At 34.3% G+C, this 22,411-nt stretch overlaps 1 protein-coding gene across 1 annotated transcript in view; it reads left to right on the top strand.

The window, feature by feature from the left end:
- The window catches only part of APBB1IP (amyloid beta precursor protein binding family B member 1 interacting protein), a 114,586-nt gene that overhangs the window by 28,499 nt on the left and 63,676 nt on the right, over nt 1–22,411 (top strand). The window contains exons 2-4 of the mRNA XM_003771855.4: nt 15,805–15,876; nt 18,090–18,177; nt 21,278–21,576. Of these exons, the coding sequence (XP_003771903.1) occupies nt 15,805–15,876; nt 18,090–18,177; nt 21,278–21,576 (459 nt within the window). The remainder of the gene's footprint in view (nt 1–15,804; nt 15,877–18,089; nt 18,178–21,277; nt 21,577–22,411) is intronic.

Here is a 22,411-nt window from a genome sequence, read left to right as displayed (position 1 = left end):
CCAACACTACTACTCTAAGCCCCAAACTAACAATACTCTGTTCACAGTGCATTCCCCACAAGTCTCAACATACTAGCACAAACATCTTTCATTCCCATAGGACTCAGAAACTGTCTCCCTACCAGAGCTGGTCCACTGATTCCCAAATTCAGGACATTCTACTAAGGCTTCTTTCCAGTCCAGAGGATAAATCAGAACCATAAACATCTGTAAATCCTCTTCAAATGTGCGCGTAACTCCTCATCCTTTCAAACTCAAACAGATGGTATAATACTGCTATTGTAATTTGTATGAGCCTCCAGAGCCTAGAAGAGAGGAGACTGATCATAAAAGAAATCAGACTTCAGACAAATAAAATCTTTAATAAAAACATAAAACCTCCTCTATAGCAGTGGTACCATGTTTCTTTGTGTGTACTCTACCATTGAATTCGATTTACTATAACAACAAAAGATGACAAAGGTTGGTGAATACCTTATAAAACTAGTGATTTTTATTTAAAAAAAATTGTAATTAGTAGTTTAAAACATGTATTCAAAATAAAACCCATATTTTAATTCCTTTTTTCCAGAAAATACACTTCTAAGAAAATTCATATCTCACAGATTTTCTTTAATCTACTCAATTCATTGCATTTGAAACAAGACATTTCAACATCTATTTGTAAGAGAAACTGAAGAAGTTACATAAACAGTTAAGCTCTACTTAGAATACTGAAGCAATTCAGTAATTTTTAATCACTTGCTAATTGACAAATTTGAAGTTAAAAAATAGACACATAAGAAAGAACAAAGATATTTTATCAGCCATAATCTATTCTTTGGATATATGTGGTTCATTTGCAATTTCTCTATAATTAAGCAAATATCCTGTAATTTCTTTAATAAAAATTAATAGCATACTATATATTTTACTAAGTTCAAAACACGAAATACTGTAACAATTGGTTGATATATATAAAGTGAAAGTAGAACCCATATGAGGTATGGGAGGGGGGTTTTTATAAAAGTTGCTAGGTTTACAAATTAATTATCTTCAGGTTGATGGCACAGTAGAGTGGTAGGCATAAGAATTAGGAAGACTTGAATTCAAATACTGTCCCAGAACTTTACAGAATCTGTGACCTATATTCTTCAGTTTCAGTTTCTTCATCTGCAAAATGGAAATAATAACATCTACTTCACAGAGTTATTGTGAAAATCAAATGAATAAATATGTATAAAGGGCTTTGTTAAAAAAATAAATAAATAAATAAAATAAATAAAAAAAACCAAAAAAAGGGGGCTTTGTTAACATTAAAGCATAATACACATTGAAATTATTTTTATTATTAAAGTTCTACTCTTAATTCCCGAAGTAAACCCACATTTTTAAAGGTTCTATTAATGGAGTACAGACTCTGTATATACTCACATATGTGTGCTTGTCTCCCTATTAGAATGTAAACTTCCTAAGGGCAAGAACTATTTTACTTTGGGCTTTGTGGTACAGCTCAATGTCTGACAGACAGTAAGCACATAATAAACGCTTATTGATTAATTGATTTTTAAATCACCTTTTCTTAAGGAAAGACATTTATTAGTCAGGATCTGTTTCTCATGTGAGTTCAGAGGGTTTCAGATTTACCCAGATGGATTTATAATTTCCATCTCCAAAAGTATGAGGCTATTTTAAATAGACATCTGAGCCCATGATTAGAAAATTTAAAAAGAAAAATATATTTGTCCAAATAGCTGTGACTGTTTAGTTGAAAATCACTGAAAAGAGAAACCATAGTGTCAGACCAACAGAAATAGAGTTGCTATGGAAACACAGTAGCGGAATCAAAATACATATGGTTATGATACTAGGCTTCAGATAAACAAAGATGATCTATTTAAGTGTCACTTTTCACAATAATATGGGTGGTGTCAGGAGTAACAGATGAAACTGTAGTCTCTAAATAGAATAGTAAAATGCCTTCTAAGATGATGTTTTTACAGATTGTTACTTTAAAAAAAAATGTTTCTTATTTTCGGTTATGGTTTATTTTGTCCTGTATAGTGATTGTGTACTTTGTATATGTTTGTTCAAAAATTAGTTAATTTGATCAAATTTCTCATGCTGATATTATGTGGCCTGGGAGGGGTTGGGGGGCAAAGAATGAGAATCTGTATAGTTCCAAGATAGAATTGTATCAAGGTAGTAGATTTGGTTGTTACTGTTATTAATATACTGGTTTCTTTCAGCTCACCCAGGGAAAGGCACTCAAAGCAATAAAGATGATCTGAGGTTCAGTTTCTGGCTCATAAAATTGTGTGACCATGGGTAAATTATAACCACCAAAAGCCTCAGTTTCTTCATCTGTAAAATCAGGATAATAAGAATTATATAACCAACCTCATAGGGTTTTTGTGAAGAAAATACTATAAATAATAAAACTCTTTATCTATTTATATCCCCTGTGGTTAGCATAGTACCTAGTACAGAGAAAGTACTTAATAAATGCTACTTGACTAAATCTTTGAAAATTAAATATGAAGCATTATTAACTAAATTAATGATAAAAATGTCTTATCTAAATTATAATAGGTACTTAGATGGATGACCTCATAAATTAGTTAATCTATCAGTATACCTGTCTAGGACAGATATCACAGATGAACAATACCATGGGTCCAAAATTGAATAAAAGAAAACTGTGTAAATTGTCCTTGGGATGTTACCAATGATCTCATGCTGGTCCCCAGCACAAAACCCCTATCTTTTTATATCAGTATTCTTCCAATGACATTGTATGTGGAATATTATAGTTCCTGAAGAATAAAAATTGTAGGTGATCAAATGGGCAATGAGGAGACTTGGGATGGGGATAGGTAAGCTATTGCATATTTCCAATAGTGACTTGTACACCACATGTGTGGCCAAAGAGATATCATCTGGAATATGATTGAATGGAGAAAGAGATGGATTGCTCCTCTAGGGAATATATGGGAATAATATGGAAAGCAAGACTATGGTCCTAGAATCTATGTAATATTTTTAAAAATCCCTAGAATGTAGATTCTTTACCAGAACAATGGATTTCCAAAAGATCTGTGGATGGATGATAACAGGGAGCCCAAACTTGGAAAATGATCAGAATTACATCTTTCTTTTCACTAAGCCCTAAACTGAAAGTGTACATTTCTTTCAATTATTTAGAAAACATTATTTCTAAGAATTTCTAGATTCTAGGTTTCAGCAGACTGCCTAAGAAGTTGATGATAAAAAAAAAAAAGGGATAAGACTCCTCAGACTCAGAGGAAAACCTTGACCATATTGATTACATTCCCCTATTGAAAATTTAGGGAAAATCTTGGACAAGAGCTCACAGAACCAGAAGGTATAGATGGATGGCAGTCTTATTTTAGGGACTAGATGATGCAGGTAGTGTTCTAGATAGCAAAAGAGATAATACATGTCATGTGTTTTGCAAACCTCAAAGCACTGTATAAATGTTTCGTTTTTGTTTTTGTTTTTTTGTGGTAACATGGTTGGGGCAAGTGGTGAGATAGATAGAGATGGATGGGCCAGGAGTCAAGAAAACATAAGTTCAGATCCCCCTTATAAGCATTTTACATGTAGTGAAACCTACTTGAAGCAAGTAGCTTAATCTTTGACTTAGTTTCCTCAACTGTAAAATAGAGATAATATTAGTAAAAAATGGAGAGAATAATACTTCTCAGTGTTGTGAGTATCAAATGAAATCTTTCTAAAATGTTTGGTACAGTGTCTGGCACCTGTGTTCCTCTTCCCTTTCTTTCCTTCTCCGTTGTGGCTAGAGTACTAAACTTAGGAAGGAATACTAAGACTCTGATTTATCTCTAACAACTGTTGGTTTTGTGGACAAACTATTTAATCTTTCTGAATCTCTGTTTTCTCATCTTTAAAATAAATATAATAATACCTATAGTACCTATCATACATAGTTGGTTTCAGGCTTAAATGAAGTCATGTGTATACAATGTTTTGAAAACTTTAAAAGTACTTTGTCAATGTTTATTATTATCCTCATTTTAACTATAAGGCTCAGAAAATCAAGTGGCTTCTCCAAAGTCACATAGCTAGTTAAGGACCAGTGTTCAAATCCTGATCTCCTGGCTTGACTTGCCACCATAATACAGACCCTATGGAATGTAAGATCATTGCATGGATTCAATCTTTTCCATTGAGCTGACCCAAGCATAGGTTAGCATTTCCATCTGCCTCAAAGAGATTTCTGCCCTGGACCCACCTCAGTAAGATGATCCTGGCCAGCTAGGGTTAGTGTAAATAAAAGCTAATGGGAGATTTGGGAAATAATAAAATATTTGTTTATGTGAAAGGGATTCTGGTATTTTGTAATATTTGGAATTTATATTACATTTTGTCTACTCTAATGTGCAACTAATTTTTAAAATTTGACTCCCTTATGAGAATATGAGCTCTTTGAGAGCAGGGATTGTTTTTGCCTTTCTTTATACACCCAGAACATAGCACAGTACCTGGTATCTAGTAGCATTTAATAAATGCTTATTGACTGGCTGATTTATATAATTCACAATTTGCTTATGAGTAGAAAACAAAAGTTAGATGATTAGTTAGTGGACATTAAGAGGAATGGCCAGAGAAGTAGATTATCTGGCAATATTAGCTTGTAAATTAGAACAGTGCAAAATAATTATAATGGTTCAGGCTATGGAGAAACTCCATTTTCCTTTTACTAAAGATCTCTGGTCTGACTTTTTCAGGTAAATATCTGATCTCAGCATCCACAGTATCTAATGCTATACCTTGCACAAAATGTTCACTTAATAATACACAGTTGCTGAATTTTAATTGATTCTCCTTGGTTTGGCATGGAGGAGCTCATAAGTTAACAAATTTGGAAGGACCTGGGCAATGAGACTTTTCTTCCTCCCACGATCAGGGATTATGGTGGCCTGAATCTGCCTTTTCTGCCTGGAAAGAAAAATTGACAGAATCACCTCTACCTAAAATAAACCTGTCCCTTCATCAGAAGAAGAGAATTCTATCAGGCTAGGAATTTGGCTGAAAAATGTCTTTTCACAGCCATGTGGTCATAAAGCCATTCACCTGTCCAGCTCTTAATAAGGTCATCATTGAATTATGCTCATGAGAGTGTCAGATTGAGTGGTTATTTGATATACTTAAAACTGAAAGATCTATTTCTTTCTTCACAGGAGAATTGGTATGGGGACATTGACTTTGTCCTACTAAGGCAGCCTTATTATTATTGTTATTATTAGCACTACTAAATGGGATGGCTCTGGCTTCTCTTTATGATTCTCAATCCACTGCTGTTGATGAGGCATTGAAACAGACACAATGGCTGGGCAGGGGATACATCTCATAAGAACACTGAGAGAAATGAAAACTTGTGGGATGCCCCCATGATTTTAAGGTCTTGTTTTTATGAAACAAGATGCTCTTTAACAAAAATTGGCCAAACTAAGTAAAAATTGATTTAAGATTTTCTTTAATCACTCTTTAATTCTCCCAGGAAATGATGTAACATTTGAAGGACTTAACGGTAATTGGATTAGAAACAAGTGGAAAATTTACCATTGGATTTTTCATATCCATTTATTTTTCATAAATTATAGGAAATCATTATTTCTTTTAAAAAAATCAGTTTGTTACAAGGCAGTGTAGTGTAATGGACAGAAGTAGTCTTGAAGCTAAGAGGAATTGGGATCAAATCCTAACTCCAGTAAATACTGGTTTTACAACCCTCAATGAGTGACTTAACTTTTCATTGCCCTCAGGAATCTCTGAAACTCTCTAAGAAGATATGTTGCAGAGAAGGAGCTTCCTCACCTGGGAGTTCTCATACTATAGAAATCACAAATCTAGTCCCTGTTAAATGATTTTGATGAAATCTTAATAAAGTTGACTCTTTTTATCCTAATTCATCTTAAATGTTTTTTTAAGAGCATAGTAAATATACTAATTTGAGATGGGGTGAGCCATGGCTACCATTTAGAAAGACAGGCTTCTTCCTCTTCTTGGCTTTCCTGGATAAGTTTTGTGTTCACAGTATACCTAAACTTACACACAGGATTAAAAAATACTAACTAGCTGTTGCTTAACTTTAGATCACCATTTTATTTTCAATGTATATTGCAGTATCCCTAAGTGTGGAAAATGAGAGCAAGATAAAGCTTTTTTTGACAGAAGATACAAATGATCAACCCACACATTTTTAAGAAAAAAACAAAACTCTTTTTTTCCAGGAAGTTATGTTAGTCATTTTTTGAAGATTGATTATTCTCTTTAGTCTCATCCTGCTACCTCCATACCTACCTACTACTGGAACTTAATTTGAAATCCCAGTTGGATGACAGACTTGAAATTGTATTTAATCAAATTACCTTTATCCTGATTAACCTTTTTTCTAGCTTCAGTTTAATGCAAAATGTTTCTCTAAAATGTTAGAAGATTAAAAGATTTCAATTTCATAAATTATTACTATAGAACAGTCACCTCAAGAGACCTATCCATTCAGTTAATGAAGGAACCCAGAGTTTATTACAAATTCTACCTGTTCTAAAATATAAGTTAAAATCATGCAAGCTCTTAGCAAATCCTGCTGTGTGTCAAGCACTGGGTTAAATATTTTATAAATATCATCTTAATTTGATACTCACAGCAACTCTTATATGGGAGGTGAGATTATTCCCATTTTCTGTTGGAAAAGACTGAGACAGGTTTTCCAGGGTCACATAGCTAGTTAATGTCTGAGGCTGCATATGAACTCAGTTCTAAAAGCTTTTAAATGTGAAAGACATTTAGTGTATATACATATACATATATGTATTTATATGTTTATATGTGCATAGATGTGTATTTATTCAGCACACTGCTAAATGAATACTGAATAAATTAATAAATACAAAATGAAGAGGGAAATCTGGAGTCTTTCTGTAGAAATTGGTGCTTTTGCTGAGTTTTGAAAGAAAGTAGAGATCCTAAAGTTAGAAGTAAATGCATTCTAGGCATGAGGGAACTTGGTATAAAGGCATGAGGGTGCAAAGTAGAATATGGTAGATGTGTGTATGTGGTAGATAATGTGTATTAATTGGCCAGTGTTGGGTCATTGAGTATGGAAAGAGTGCCATGTAATAGGTCTAGAAAAGTTGATTGGGGCCAGGTTGTGAAGGGATTTAAATCACTCACGGAGTGATTTAAGACGTTTGTATTTGATCCATTTGGGCGACAGAGAAGTGATAAGGTCAGGCCTTTATTTTAGGAAACATTTTGGTGAGAATGAAAGAGAAAGGAAAGAGGGGAGCTAATTTAAGGCTTTAGAAAAAATGAGTCAATGAGTACTTTGAACTAAGATTGTTGTAGAGTAGAGTAAAGGGGAAACACATAAGAAATCTTGTAGGGGTAGAAATGGTGAGATTTGGTAACTATTAGATTTGTGGATTGAGAGACAGAGGACTTGAGGATGACTCTTTGTCTGCAGGATCCCATCTGCCTGACTCATTGACTGCAGATAGAACTGTGGTTACAGTGAATGGGTCACCATGGCAAATGAATTTCATTATCTTGTGGCCAGCTAGCTGTAATGGGCTTCCCTGTGTTTGCCCATTAGAACAGCTAATCTATCATCTCTATCCTGCTTTCTTAGTTAGTAGAACTTGCCACAATGGGGAATTCCACTGGCATGACCTTGGAATTCATAGTCACTTCCATGGCTCAATGAAGCAACAGAATGAGATTTTCATTTAATTTTTAGACCAGTGACTTCATCCACGTGGGGAAACTCACAGTAAGGAAATTCCATGATATGGATTTTCCTTGCTAGCATGGTGTCTTAGAGCTTCCTAGGGACAACAGTAGGTTAAGAAACTTATTAATGGTCAAACAGCTAGTGTGTGTCAGAAGCAGAACTTGGAGCCATGGATTCATAACTCCCTAGGCCAGCCTTCTATCCACTATATCATGTGGATCATGACTGCACAAACTACAGTGTAGACCCACAAATTACAAAGCTTAACATTATAGGAATGAATGAATGAATGAAGCAATTGTTAAGTGCTTACTGTATGCAGACACTAAATACTAAGGATCCCAGTGGAAAGATCAGACAGCCCTTGCTCTCAAGGAGCTCACATTCTTATGGGAGAACGAGTACTTAACGGAACATTTTCACAATAAGTCAGATAGGAAAGTCCTGTCCTTAAAGTATGGCCACAAGATCTGCCTCTAAATACATTACATATACATATATTTAACATATATGCATGTATGTATACATACCTATATGTATATTATGTATATGCATACATACACATCTATTGGAGACTATGTAGAAATTGTCAATGGAGCTGAGTTCTGAAAAAAAAAAAAAACCTAGAGATTTTAAGACAGATAAAGAGGAAATGCATTCTAGGCATAGGAGCCAGGTCTCTTTAATATCATTAAAGAATAATAATTAGCATCAGTATGAGAGGCAAAAAGAAACAGATTGTCTGAATTCTGCAACAAATCCAACCCTAGTTTCTTACCCCTTGAATCTGTTGAGTTGAGATGTTCATCATATTTTTTAATATTAGGTACTCAAACAGCAAACTTGAACAGTAAGTCCCTGGTGATAATGTAAAAGAGAATTGATAGAAAGCAAATATTCCTTAAAAAAAAAAAGCCACATAACCAGAAACAAAAGGGTAATAGAAAATAATCAAGTTGTTAAGATGGATCATTTTTAAAGAAATAAATAAAATCATTAATGGGTTACATTAAGAACACATTGCACATACCCTTCTTATAACATGAAAAAATCAAATACTCTGGATAACTGTCCCCCCTACTCTCCACTGAAATAGTTGTGTGTCTAAAATGTAAAAGTCTATGGAATTTTTTTTAATTCTCAGTGAAAGTCATCACATTAATAGAGACCTTTAAATTATTTTTATTAATGGGATTCTTGACACTTTAAAGTAAATAAAAATCAGGGCCTTTGAACTTCATTTGCTTCAATATGGCATAAAGAATTTCCATTTAATGCTTATTTATTACCTGCTTTGTTGAAGAGCTTAAGTACTTTTTATCCTTTTAGAATTAGCAAATGATATACATTTATTTCATAATTATAAACATTAATATGTATTGTTTAAAGAGATTTTTAGCAGATACTTGATTTTAATAGGCAAACTCGGAATATAACACATATTGTTACCAAAAGTAGCCCACAGAAAATGTGAACTAATTAATTGCAGTCCCTGTTATTTTCATTGTCAGTAAATTCTATTGACAGTTATATTTAGCGACCCAGTAATTCAAACAAGCCAGAAAGAAAGTATGGGTTTTAGAATGATGATAGTTAAAATTCCCACATAAATTCTTTAAAACTCTAGACCCATTCTTGGTTTTTGTATTTCAACTTTTTTCAACTAACAAGCATTTGGTTTTCCTTTTCTCCCCTCCAACAATTGAACAAAAAAGACAAAAAAAAAAAAAAAACCTTTATAACAAATATGCATGATCAAGCAAAGAAAATATTTTTATTGGCCAGACCCAAAAACGTATATCTAGTTCTGTTTGTTTCGATCACCTCTCACAGACAGGGAGCATACCCACATACTTCTTCCTCAATCTTCCAAAATTGTGATCCCAAATCCATTCCTTCACCCAGGAATACAGGCCATGCGGGCCCTTTTAGACTGCCATAGGAAGGTAAGCGTTTACTTTAAATATACTTTAAAGTTTGAAAATTATGTACTTGATTCTTGCATTCTAGAGAATGCTCAGGTAGATCTAGAGGGAAGGAGTCCTTAGACTGTGCCCCTTCACTATATCTACATAGAGATCCTGCTGAGATGCCTTCTCTTGCCAGGAAGGTGACTTCTGTACCCCAGATCCTGCCAAGTTAGCAAGACTTTCAATATGGACCCTGGGATAAGTTGTCTGGGTTTGCCACTCGAGGGCCTGACCTGATAAATTTAAAGAGTTGTTTATCACCACAAAATTGACCACCAGATAGTTCAATTCAGTTCATTCATTTATTAAGTAGCTACTGTATACATGGCCCAGCTAGGTACCGGAAATAGAGAAACTTAAAAAACTAACAGCTTTTGTCCTTGGGGAGCTTATTCCTTTAGCCTCAACAACTGGAGACCACTTACTAAGGGTTGAGGGGTTATGATGTACATTGGTGAAGGGAGTACTTACTCTAATATTTTAAAATATTGAAACTTCTCTTGACATTTGAAGTCCATGAAAAATCATCATGGGTAAGGAGAGTACAGAAATAAGACCTGATTCCTTTCAGAAAATGAGTTAAAGACTAGAGGTTTTAACTAGACTTCATGAGCTTGATTTTTTTTTAATATTTTATATTTCAATATAATTGCTTTTCTTTGTGATCCTGCGTATTTTATTTTATGCATTTCAAAACATTATTCTGAGAATGGGTTCGACAGGAAAAAAAAAAGGTTAAGAGCCCCTGATCTAGGAACTTACTGTAAAATAAAACAGAAAGGTACCTCTAAAGCCCAAGGGTACAAGCCATTCCTGAGCATTAGACTGTAGAATAATTCCTGCTGGTCTAATCACTAGCAACAAGTTTTATTTGCCTGGCTAGTAATTGACCTCCCAGAGAGGACTGTGAAGGGAAAGTGTTTGCAGCTGCTCAGAGAAACAGCCACAACTCTCTAAGTGTCTCTCTCTAATTATTATATCTGTTGTTAATGATTAGGTAGTACTGCAGTAGGCAGGGCTATCCATAACTCTGTTTATGCTGAGCCCAGCCTCTTGAGAAAGGGGACTAGGAATGAGCCATCAGTGGGGGTCTGAGCTGGATCAGATTCCTTCACTTTTAGAGATTCAAGAGGAGTTGGAGGAGGGGAAGAGATAGGAGAAGGACCAGGAAAACCTAAACCTCATCCCTGGACCCAAGATCAAAGTGTTGATATTGCTCCTGGAGGTTATAGGTAACCCATGGAGATTTTTAGGAAAAGCTTTGGTTGCTGAGTAAGGATGATTGGAGTAGACCCAGACATAAAGCAGAGAGGCTAATTAGAAGACCAGTAAACTGGTGGGATGGGAGTGGGGAGATATTGTGAAGAAAGAAAGGATGAGATTTAGCAATAGATTGACTGATAAATAAAAATGAAGAGTTAAGTTGCAAAGCTGAATGACATGGAAGATGATGGTGTCCCAAAAATAATAGGATCATTTAGAAGAGGAAAGGGTGTTGGGGGACCAAGATGAACTCTTTTGTGCATTTTGAGTTAGTGTCCCTACAGGAAAAAAAGTTAAGAACTTAGAAAGATATCAGGGGGCCAATGAATTGGTTGGGAAAAATTCATATCTTTCAACATAGTTTCTTTTGTAATCCTATTTAATGAATTTAAACATATTATCCTGAAAAGCTGTCCGTAGCCTTCACTAGATTGCCAAAAGGGGTCTGGGAAATCAAAAAAGGTTAAAAGAGAAGAGTACCCAAAACAGAGTCTTAATAGAGTTTATATTTTATTTACCCTATGAATTGTTTATATTTGTTTTTCCTTTAGTATACATGTTCACATAGATACATATATTCATATACATATATAAGTATATACTTTGTATATATAGATTTTTCTATTTTATTTATTATGATGATGTGTTATATATAATTGACATTATGCATATTTTATTATAAAAGTTTTTTTTTAACGGTCCAACATTATCACTAGACAACTTTTTTCTCCTCCCACAGCTCAAATTACACAGTGAGGAATATAGCTCAGAAAGAAAAGATCAGTTTGCTGGGAGAGCAAAGGTGGAAGGCCCTGGGACCAGGGATCTGATGGTTTAGCACCTCTTTCCAGAGGAGTCTTTCCAGCCCCAGCTCACTATGGACCATGAGGTGGTCATTGATGTTCATCCTTTGTTTTAATAAAAGATCTATAATACCAGATGATTTCTTAACTTGTTCATGAATTGGAAGCAGAGTACACGAAGTCATCAGCCTCACCCTCTCTTCCTGAGTCATCAAAGTTCAGTGGCAAGACAAAAATCAGGATGACTGGCTATGGTTCAGGGTGTTGGTTATCTATTTCTCCCCTCAGGCTTCTAGTTTGACTGGTTCACAAGTGCCCACCATTGGGATCCCCACTGATTATTCTTAACTAGCATTTGTATAGTGTTTTAAAATTTGCAAAAGACCTTGTATGCACTATTTCATTTGAACATCACAACAACCCTCTGGGGTAGGTACTATTATTACTCACATTTTACAGATAAAACTGAAAGCTTAATTGACTTGCCCAGAATGGCACAACTAAGTAAGCATTTAAGGCAGACCTCAAACTCAGATCTTCCTGACTTCAGGCACAACACACTATCCACTTTTATTATCTAGTCATCTTATTATCTAGCTCACAAGTGTTAAATTCCCTGAGGCCTATAACACTTCCTAGTGCAGCAAACCCAAATTAAAATGTAATTGGAAAATAATTTTAAAAAATAAATAAATAAAATATAGCATAGATAATCTTCATTTGTAGTTTTCTAAGTCAATATGTTCTCCACAGGGATCATTTTCTATTTAAGTTTAACAAATGTTATCTTGCTGATTAGACAGCCAGGGTTGATCAGCTTTTAGTTAAGGATATTGAATAAGATAATATAATAAGAATATAACTAATATACTACTATACAACTGTGTATAAATATTATATATAAATATACTATGTAAAATATATAACTGTAATAAGAATAACAATTAATAAGAATAGTTATGAAACCAATGCCCCCAATATCTGAGACACCGCCCCACAAATACATATAGAGTCCAGGACTCAAGCTTAGGAAACAATATGACAAAGATATACTCATAGATCTTGATTGTATGGAACATAGAATAAAAACTTTCTCCTTTCCTGGAATCTTCATGAAATTCTCAAAGTGCTTCTCCTCAGAGAGGTCACAGTCCCTGCAACTGCCTTTCTTCAGATTTTCTGATTATTCTTTTTCAGTTCCCTGCTGGATTTTTGTTACTGGTCCAAAGTTTGTAATATCATCACTGTTGGGAAGGGATGGGGAGAAAGAGTCATTTTCCTTCTTATCCCTTCACGGTCACCTTCACTCACAAAACTAATAAAGGCAAAAGTCCAAGTTTGCCACATCAAGATTCTCTCTCTTGCTTTGCTCTTTTATTTATTATTTATTATTATTATTATTATTTATTAAGTCCTTACCATGTGTCTGGCACTGTGTTCCTTTCTGCTTTTCCTAGAACTCCTTCTCTTGACTCATTTATCTCCAAAGCTATGTAATATAAATGAAAACACTGGATAATAGCTGAACTCAGATTGAGTGCAATGTCCAGTCTTGGTCCTGAAGATCAGACTAAAAAGCATTCTCCTCCCAGCAGAGTTATCATAGACTACCCCATCAGAATTTCACATATTTACTAAAGTTTTATTTTGTTACAGAGGAGAGTTCAGTGTTGAGAGGGAAGAACATGGAAATGGCTAGAACGTAAAAAAAAAAATGAAAAGCTTCTTAAAACTCAATTTTAACTTCTCAAATTGCAGGGTAAAGAGGAATGTTTATGCTTGACAAAGAGAGGCAACTTCAGTGCCAGAACAAAGACCCATCCCCTAATCTTAATTCATTTGATAAGATTGAAAGATGAAACCATGGCATTTATTCAATTGTAGAGCCATAAATCCCAAATGATAATGAAAATATTTTAAAAACTCAAATGACCCATTATGTTTTTTCATTACCTATCTGGTTCTTTCAGACTAGATTCTGGGTTTGTTTTTATTCATTTCTATATATTTGTGTATTTTTTTAAATTTTTTGTTGTTGCTGAGGCAGTTGGAGTTAAGTGACTTGCCCAGGATCATACAGCTAGGAAGTATTAAGTGTCTGAGGTAAGATTTGAACTCAGCTAGGAAGTATTAAGTGTCTGAGGTAAGATTTGAACTCAGGTCCTCCTGACTTCAGGGCTGGTGCTCTATCCACTAGGCCACCTAGCTGCCCCTTATTTATGTATTTTTAATCCTCATCTGTACATTGAAGGATTGTACTAGATTGTTTCTAAGATCCTCCCTCCAGCTCTGAGATCTACGAAGCTATCTTGTCCAGAGTGGCTGTTTTCCATCTTCATCCTCATTTTATAAAACATAGATAACTGCAAAATTGCTGGCATCTTTGGTGGAGTGAGAATCAGGTGTGAGAGGGTATTAAGGTAGTAGATTTCCAACTGAGGGTTGAGGGGAGAGGAGTTGTTGTAGAGACCAATGGTCTGAGTTATTACATTGCAGTTTGGATGAAACACTACTGTGTCCTTGAGTTGTTTGTCCAGAAAGCTGAGAAATTGGGGCTGTTAGTGTTAATTAATATTTCTATATTCATTAATGCTACCATTACTTTTCAAGTCATCACTCTTTATCATCTTAGTGAGGTTTCCAATCTAATGATGCAAGAGACCAACCATAAATTGCAAAAAACTGTGAAATTTTACTAGCTAGAATCTGCAAAGATGATTCTATCTTACTGCCAGGGTCTTCTTTGGCTGGCTGTGTTTAGTCATAAAACCAGTGACAGATTCGAGCCAGGCAGACAAAGCTAAGTCTTTCACTCTAAACACATTACTTTTTCCACATCTGAAGTTTGAGAATATAAACCCTCCCAACTTGGTCTCATTTTTACCTGTTTACTCAAAAAGATCTTTTTTTTTTCATCACATTGTCATGGAGTATCATCCTCTCCCCCCCAAAAAAATTGGGGGTGATACAAAAAACCAAAGTTAGTGAAAAAAACTACACCATCTTGCCAATGCCAGTGACAATGATAGGGACAGAACTTGGGGTTCCATTAGCATGGGGAGCTCCTAAGCGAGCAAACTTTTATGCATGCAATGTAGCATCTTTATAACTGATAGTCTTAGAGGGTTACCTGTTTCAGGTGTCAAACATATGAGCTAACTCAAAAGTACAGCTAGAACTAGATGGAAATATAATTGAGAGATATTTAACAAAGTAAAATACAGTAGCCTATAAGTAATGTTAATATGTGGTTTTCTAAATGTAACTTGCCCAGATCAGAAAGTCAGTATGTATTAAAGATAGGATCTGAATACAAGTCTTTTTGGTTTGTTCTCTTCCACAATTCTAACTCTGGGTAAATTAATATAAAAAATAATCTGTAGAAGATATGTAATTGGAAAAGGAAGCATCTTGATCATGCAGTGAGATGGAATAACAGATAACAGGGATAACAGATGGACAGAATGAATTTCCTGGTATCCAGGAAATATGGGGAAACCTAGAGCATTTATTAAGTACCTGTGTGTGCCAAGCACTATGCTAAGTGCTAGGGATTAGGAAGCTTTCCAGCTTGTGGAACATATATGGGAGTACGTGGATGAGAATCAGTCACCCTGAATAAGGAAGAATACTTCCTTATTCACCTCCATCAGGCTGGATTTTAACTCACCATTGCTCATTTTGGTAACCATTAGCTAAGAGGGAGAATCAGTGGGGCTTTCCATTTCTGGCTGAGGCTAGACCTAGAATTTGGTTCATGTTAGCCCCAGATTTGCCCGAGAGCAGCCTCCTAAATCCCAAGCCAGCCTTGGAACAATCCAGAACTTTGGGGGATTCTGAAGGGTCTAGAGAAGACGGTTATCTTTTGGATTTTTAATCTTCAGGACAGAGTCATATAAAGGACTACAGTACCTTGATGGGGTAATTCAGAAAGGAAAGCTGCATGTCATTTGTTCATCCAAACATTTCACCTTAAACTGTGCTTATATCCATATTTCTTCTTTTTCAGATGGAGCAGACATGTGAAGATATAGATGAAATGTTCAGCAATTTGCTGGGAGAAATGGACTTGTTGACCCAGGTAAATTACTCTTTAAAAAAAAAAATTGTATCACAGAAAAAAAAATCAAATAAGTTTTAAGGTAAGAAGTAAATAATCTTTCAGAACATTGGAAGATAGGGATCTATCTTTTTTGTCACCCTAGCAGATATATACTGCAATCTTTTGTGCTGAGAAACAACAGAGAGAAAGTAAAAGTGGAATAATTCAATCCGCCAAAATAATCTTTTTACTCACTGGCACCCCTCCCAAGCAATTGTGGAATGGCCCCTAAAGCAGAGAACTTCCGTAATTTCATTTTCCAAATTGTATCCTTTACCTTATAAGCCCTAAGGCTTGAGATCAACAAAATATTTCATTTAAAGGTTTAACTTAGAAGATTGCAGTCATAAAGAAAGAAAAATAAAAGCTAGCAGCATATGTCCTGTTACTGCCACAGTTTAGGGCCCAGATGAGCAAATGCAGTGCTGTACACCAAATCTCTAAAAGCAAACCACTCCTTTTCTGCTCCATTATTGCCGAGTGTTGGTTCAACTCACTCTCCAAGTGACTAACAAGCTTCCCTCTTAGAAAAGCCATCTAATTTGTTGACATTAATTTTTCTAGTAGTCTTTTTTAAAAAAAGGTGAAGTTTTACATTTTGTCCTATAAACTCCTAAAGGGTGACTCAAAAAAGTTTTCCAACTATAGAAAATTTCATAAAAATTCTCCATAGCCTCTTTTTTTCCCTTTAGGCAAAGATGTGTTCATTTTAAGTCATGAGGAGGGGTGAGGAAGGGAGTGGGAGATGGAAATCTCTCTTCTCTCTATTCTGTCTGCTTTACCTTCTTCACTTTCCAAATCGCAAATTATTAGAACTTTTGAATGGAAAAGTAGTACAGATTTAAACTTGAAACCTTGGAGATATGCTGTTATCAAATATATTAAGAGTCAGGGAACAAGCCCTTCAATTACAGAATGGCTACACAAACTCTAGTATATGAATGTAACCTTTTTATGCTGTAGGAAGTGATGAGAAGCACAGTTTCAGAGAAACTTGGAAAGATTTGTCTTAACTGATACAGAAATAAAGTGAGCAAAAGCAGAACGAGGTTCTCAGCAGAAACAGGAATGTTTATTCAGAAGAGAAGCCTTGGGTGGGCTAAGAATTGGATATAGTAGCTAAATTCAGATACTTGAAGGACCATTTTATAGAAGAAGAATTAGCCTTGATCTGCCTGGCTTCAGAGGAGTAATGCAAAAGCTGCAAAATAGCCAATTTGAGACATTAAGAGGAAAAATTTCCTAAAAACTAGAACTATTCCTAGAGTGGAAGTAGGTAGTACATTTACCCTCATTGGAAGTCTTCAGGCAAAATCTGGCAAACCATTTTTGCATATGTCTAGATGGAGTTCCTGCTAAGATATGTGTTTGAACAGTGACTTCTGAAGTCATTTGTAAATTTTGAGGTTCTGGGATTTCATTTGCTTTTATGAAAGATCTTAGGTTCAGCACATACAATCTAGTATAATTGTAATGACAGGATACACAATTTTTCCCTTCCACATCACAATTTTCCACATCATAGTTTTGATATTTTGCAGGTCTGCATAAGAATTAAATGGGAATTTGTGGGAAGTTTTGCAGAAGGCATAGAAAATACACAAAGACTAGCATATGGCACAGAAAAAAATTTAGAAACTCGATGCATGAAATAAATGTATAATATTGTATAATATTAATATATTTTATCTTTTAATATTTTTTAATATTTTAATAATTTAATTTATATTTTATATAATTTTTATATAATTTATAATAATTTAATAAATAATTCAGACTTAATTTATGTCAATGTCAGAGCTTATGTTATGTGTCAGAGCTCTTAATTTATGTCAATGATTAGGTTCTCAACCTTTCTATCTCTTCATAAATCCTCTCCCAAGATGGGAGCATGGCTTCTGAGAATGGCCACTTGCCTCTTTACATTCAACTTTTCCTTTTTTGAAGAATTATTCTTGGGAATTTATTTAAATCTTTCAAACTTAATTGCTCTGGAAACAAATTTAAATTGGAATTTTCTATAAAGAAAGAACAATCATGGAGCAAAGCTAAGGGCATAAACGTCTTATTTCCTCAGTAAATAACATTTTGGGGGAGATAGTATAGCAGAAAGTGTTTACTTGTGAAAATGTTCAGCATAATCCACAATGACGGTTGCATAATCAGTGATTTTTTTGTTCTATTTTTAACAGAGCTTAGGGGTTGAAACTCTTCCACCTCCTGTGTATGATCCACCCAGTACTGAATTTAACTACAGTGTGGGTTTTAAAGATTTAAATGGTAAGTATACCTTTTTTCATGAAAATATAGTGGAAATACAGGTATTGACTAAAAATCTAATTGTATTTCAGATGGATTGACAGGTAAAGGTTATAAACTTCCAAAGTTACCTTTAATTTGCAAGGTTTATAAATCTAAAAGTTGTGGAAAGAGAAGAGTTTGATAAGACAAATATAGCCCTGATTTTAAATTAGGCAAAATCAACACTAAAAGAAATTCATATACAAATTGTTCTAGTAATTATAGTTAATAAAATACTAAATAAAATCTTAGAAAAATAAAGCAATACAAAGAAATGATCAAATGGAATTTATACCATACTTAATAGACTTGTTTGATAGTAGAAAAAAATCAGTATAAAAATCAAATAAACAAATAATATGCAAATCTATATTATCATGTTAATGGATGTGGACATTTCTCAAAATTCATGAAAATTCTCTAACTCCTACTTCAGTGCCTCATCATGATATGAAGGTTAGTATAAGACATTTTCTTTCAAAAAGTAGTCATAACAAATAGGATATTGAGACTGTATGTGGAAGGGAGAGGGAATGTTTTGTGTGTGTGTGTGTGTGTGTGTGTGTGTGTGTGTGTGTGTTGTTTTAGCAACATTTTTGTTATTTAAAAGAATTTGATACAAAATATACTACAGGAAATGATTAAATAAATTGGCATGTTGATGTTATCCAATGGTAGTAAATACTAAAGAACAGCAAGTATAAGGAATACCCAGAGAGATCGATAAGAAATAACTAAAAGCAAAGAGGGAAAAAATCAGATAAACAGCATAGAACCTAATAAGACTATATAAAAGGAAAAAATGTATATTTAAGAATGAATGGACAGAAAGTTAAACAGAGATATAGGGGGAATTATCACAAAGTTGTTATGGACATTTTAGGCATGAAAATTAATATATTCAAATGTAAATAACTGTAAAATGTGTTTTTGGCAAATGTGTTTGCCAATGTTTAAAATTGAGTTTATGACTAACTACAAATTTGTTCTATTTAAAAAGCTACATAGGGCCAAAAAACCCTCCCACAATCTTAAATGTTGTGATTATGTAAATAAAATCTCAAAAAAAAAAATACATTTGTCTTCAGCCTTTAAAAATAGAAAAGATTTTGAAAGTCAAAAATAAGATCCAAAAAATGTATAGATTGTTAATGGGGTTGCTTCCCTAATTTTAAATTTATTAACATAGTACTATTGGTTCTTAAGGGACCTGTCAATCTGAATAAATAGATGGGCTACCTGAATTATAAATTTTTTAAAGAAACTTAGAAATAATAGTGAGTTTGATTGTGTTTTGTTTTTATTTAAAAGCACATTTATTACAATGGCAATTAGATCAACCCATTGTTGACAGATTATCTACCTTTGAACAAGCATTTATTTAGCATCTACTGTGTGCCAGATACTGTTCTAAGGCTTTGAAAATATAAATGCAAAGAATAAAACAATTTCTGCTGAAAGGAGTTTACATTCTAATTGAGGAGACAACAAATGTTTATTCTACATGTATATATATACATATTTGTATATGTAAATATACATATATGTACAATGTAGTATAGCTTTTTGTGCTTATGCTATTTAGCATGAATACAGTTTTAAAATACAACATAAACAAAGTAGTTAAGTATATGGGAGGTTGGGAAAACGGGCTCTATCAGTTGGGGCAAGAAATCAGGAAAGGTTTTATGTAGAAGGACCTCTTTTAATGGCAAAATAATTTATAAGTTGTTTCATAATTGTTAGTATGTAAATAGATATTTCTAAACTGTTAAAAGTTTTTTTAAATGGTTAAATATTTCCTCTGGAATCTTGTTTATATTTGACTTTTATTATACTTCAGTATTTCAGGGATCTGTAATATTAATTGTATAAAGTCCTTTTCCACTAATGCACACTACATCTATGATTATCCCTTGGGAGTTTTTGGCACTCCATAGTGATCTTAGAAATGAGACTCTGAATTTAGCTAAGCTGGTCTTCCTACTATAGAGATGATCTTTCTAGCATGGCAAACCTACCAGAGATTACAATTCAGTAGTATAGCTTTGGAGATTATTACTGATGAATTCATTTTTCCTGTCTTCTCCATACCTTTCATGCTATCCTAGACCACACAGAGTTGCATATGGTACCCTTACCTAGAATACCTGTGCTTCCCATTCTTTCTCTGAATCTCTGTCCATCATTAAAAAAAATAGGCTCATATGTAATTTTGTAAGAACTGTTTCTAGTAGATAAATGATAAAAAGAGATATGTACACACATTTTTTCTTTTCTTTTTTTCTTTTTTCTTTTCTTTTCTTTTTTTTTCCTGAGACAATTGGGGTTAAGTGACTTGCCCAGGGTAACACAGCCAGGAAGTGTTAAGTGTGAGACCAGATTTAAACTCAGATCCTCCCGACTTCAGGGCTGGTGCTCTATCCACTGCACCTTCTACAAACAATTTTCAAAAGAAGAAATGCAAACTATCAACAATCATATGAAGGCACCATATCACTAATAAGAGAAAAGTCAATTAAAACAACTCAAGTGTCACTTCACATCCATCAAACTAGTAAAGATGATAAATGAAATAACCCATGAAATATAAGTAGGCCTGGAGAATAATGAACACAATGACTACAAATATATCTCTGATAATTATAATGAATAGTCTTGGTGCCTTAAATAAAACAATTAAAAACATTACTCTCACTGGTAATGGTAGGGGACTGAAGTAGCAAAATGTTTCATATGTTTTCAGATGCAGTTGTTATGCTGGCTAATTTGTCTTAATTTTTAGTTAATTAATTTTGATTTATCCTGTGTTATGAAGGAGGGTTTATAGGTGGGAGGAAGGGGGGATATGACAAAGGAAAGGAAGACAAACTTTAAATGAATTGGGACTGACTGGTATAAACATACTGAGCATCATTAAATCTGGTTGTTGTTTTTTGTTATCTCCCTTCTTCCAAAACATCTTTTACTCTTCAGCCCGCCCACCCCCCCCCCCAGCACTTTCTCTCTAGCTTCTTACCACTGATTTTGCCTAATATCTGTTTTAACGATTTCCTAAAGATTCCTTTTATTTTAACAGAATCACTAAATGCACTGGAGGACAATGACTTAGATGCTTTAATGGCTGATCTTGTAGCAGACATAAGTGAGGCAGAACAGAGAACCATCGAAGCCCAAAAACAAGCTTCCCAGCAACAGCCAAACACAGCATCTCAGCCATCATCAGTCATGGGCAATGGAGCTTCCTTTGGCTATAAGACCAATTTTTCCACTACTGGAATTAACCAATATCAAGATGAATTGCCTCCCCCACCTCCTGACCCTGTTTTAGACCTTCCACCCCCTCCACCTCCTCCTCCTTCTGAACCACTCACTCAGGTAAAGTTGCCCATCAGTATATATATTGATCCTAACACTATATTCTTCTACCTTCATTGTAATTTTTCTTATATCATCTCTTATGTTTTTGTCACATTTATTGAAATCACAATGATTTCATTGGTGTAGGAGAATGATGTCAAATTCAAATAATAGGGACCACTAAACCATACATAAGGATTCTTGGATTCTTGTCAGATTTTCAAAACTGTGTGTTAAAATTATTTCTGCTTTATTGTATTTTTATTTATTGTGTTAAATATTTTTATCTGGTTCAAGCTGCATTTAGGAATGTTGTGAGTCATGGGTGACCAGTGGATCATATTTGACACTTCTGGTGTGTGGAACTTCTAAGGGAGAGCTCTTCCTCTGCCTGTGCAGAGGACTGTTTTTGAATGCACTATTTTTGAACATAGGGTATCAGAGAGTTGTTTGGGACACTGAGAAATCAACTGATTTGTCTAGAATTGTTCCACTAGTATGTGTAAAGTATGAATCAAGGTCTTTCTACTTCCGAGGTACCATTATCCCACTTCTATATAAAAATGAAGGAATGATGGAAAGAAGGAAGAGAGAAAAGGAGGGAGGATTTATTGAGTGACTGCTCTGTTCTGAGTATTGTGATAAGCATTTTACAAATGTCTCTTTTGATTCTCAAAACAACCCTATGAGGTACATGCTATTATGATGCCCATTTTCAGATGAGGAAACTGAAGCAAAGTAAACTTGCCTAGAGTCATATATAGCCAGTAATGTCAAGAGGCTGGATTTGTCTTGAATCATCCTGCCTCCAACTCTAGCATTCTTTCCTATCCCACATCGCTTCCCCTAAGTA

Source organism: Sarcophilus harrisii, chromosome 5 (genome assembly GCF_902635505.1).
Source record: "Sarcophilus harrisii chromosome 5, mSarHar1.11, whole genome shotgun sequence".
NCBI lineage: Eukaryota > Metazoa > Chordata > Mammalia > Dasyuromorphia > Dasyuridae > Sarcophilus > Sarcophilus harrisii.
The sequence above is the reverse complement of the archived record's forward strand: the minus strand, read 5'-3'. Positions and strand labels throughout refer to the sequence as shown.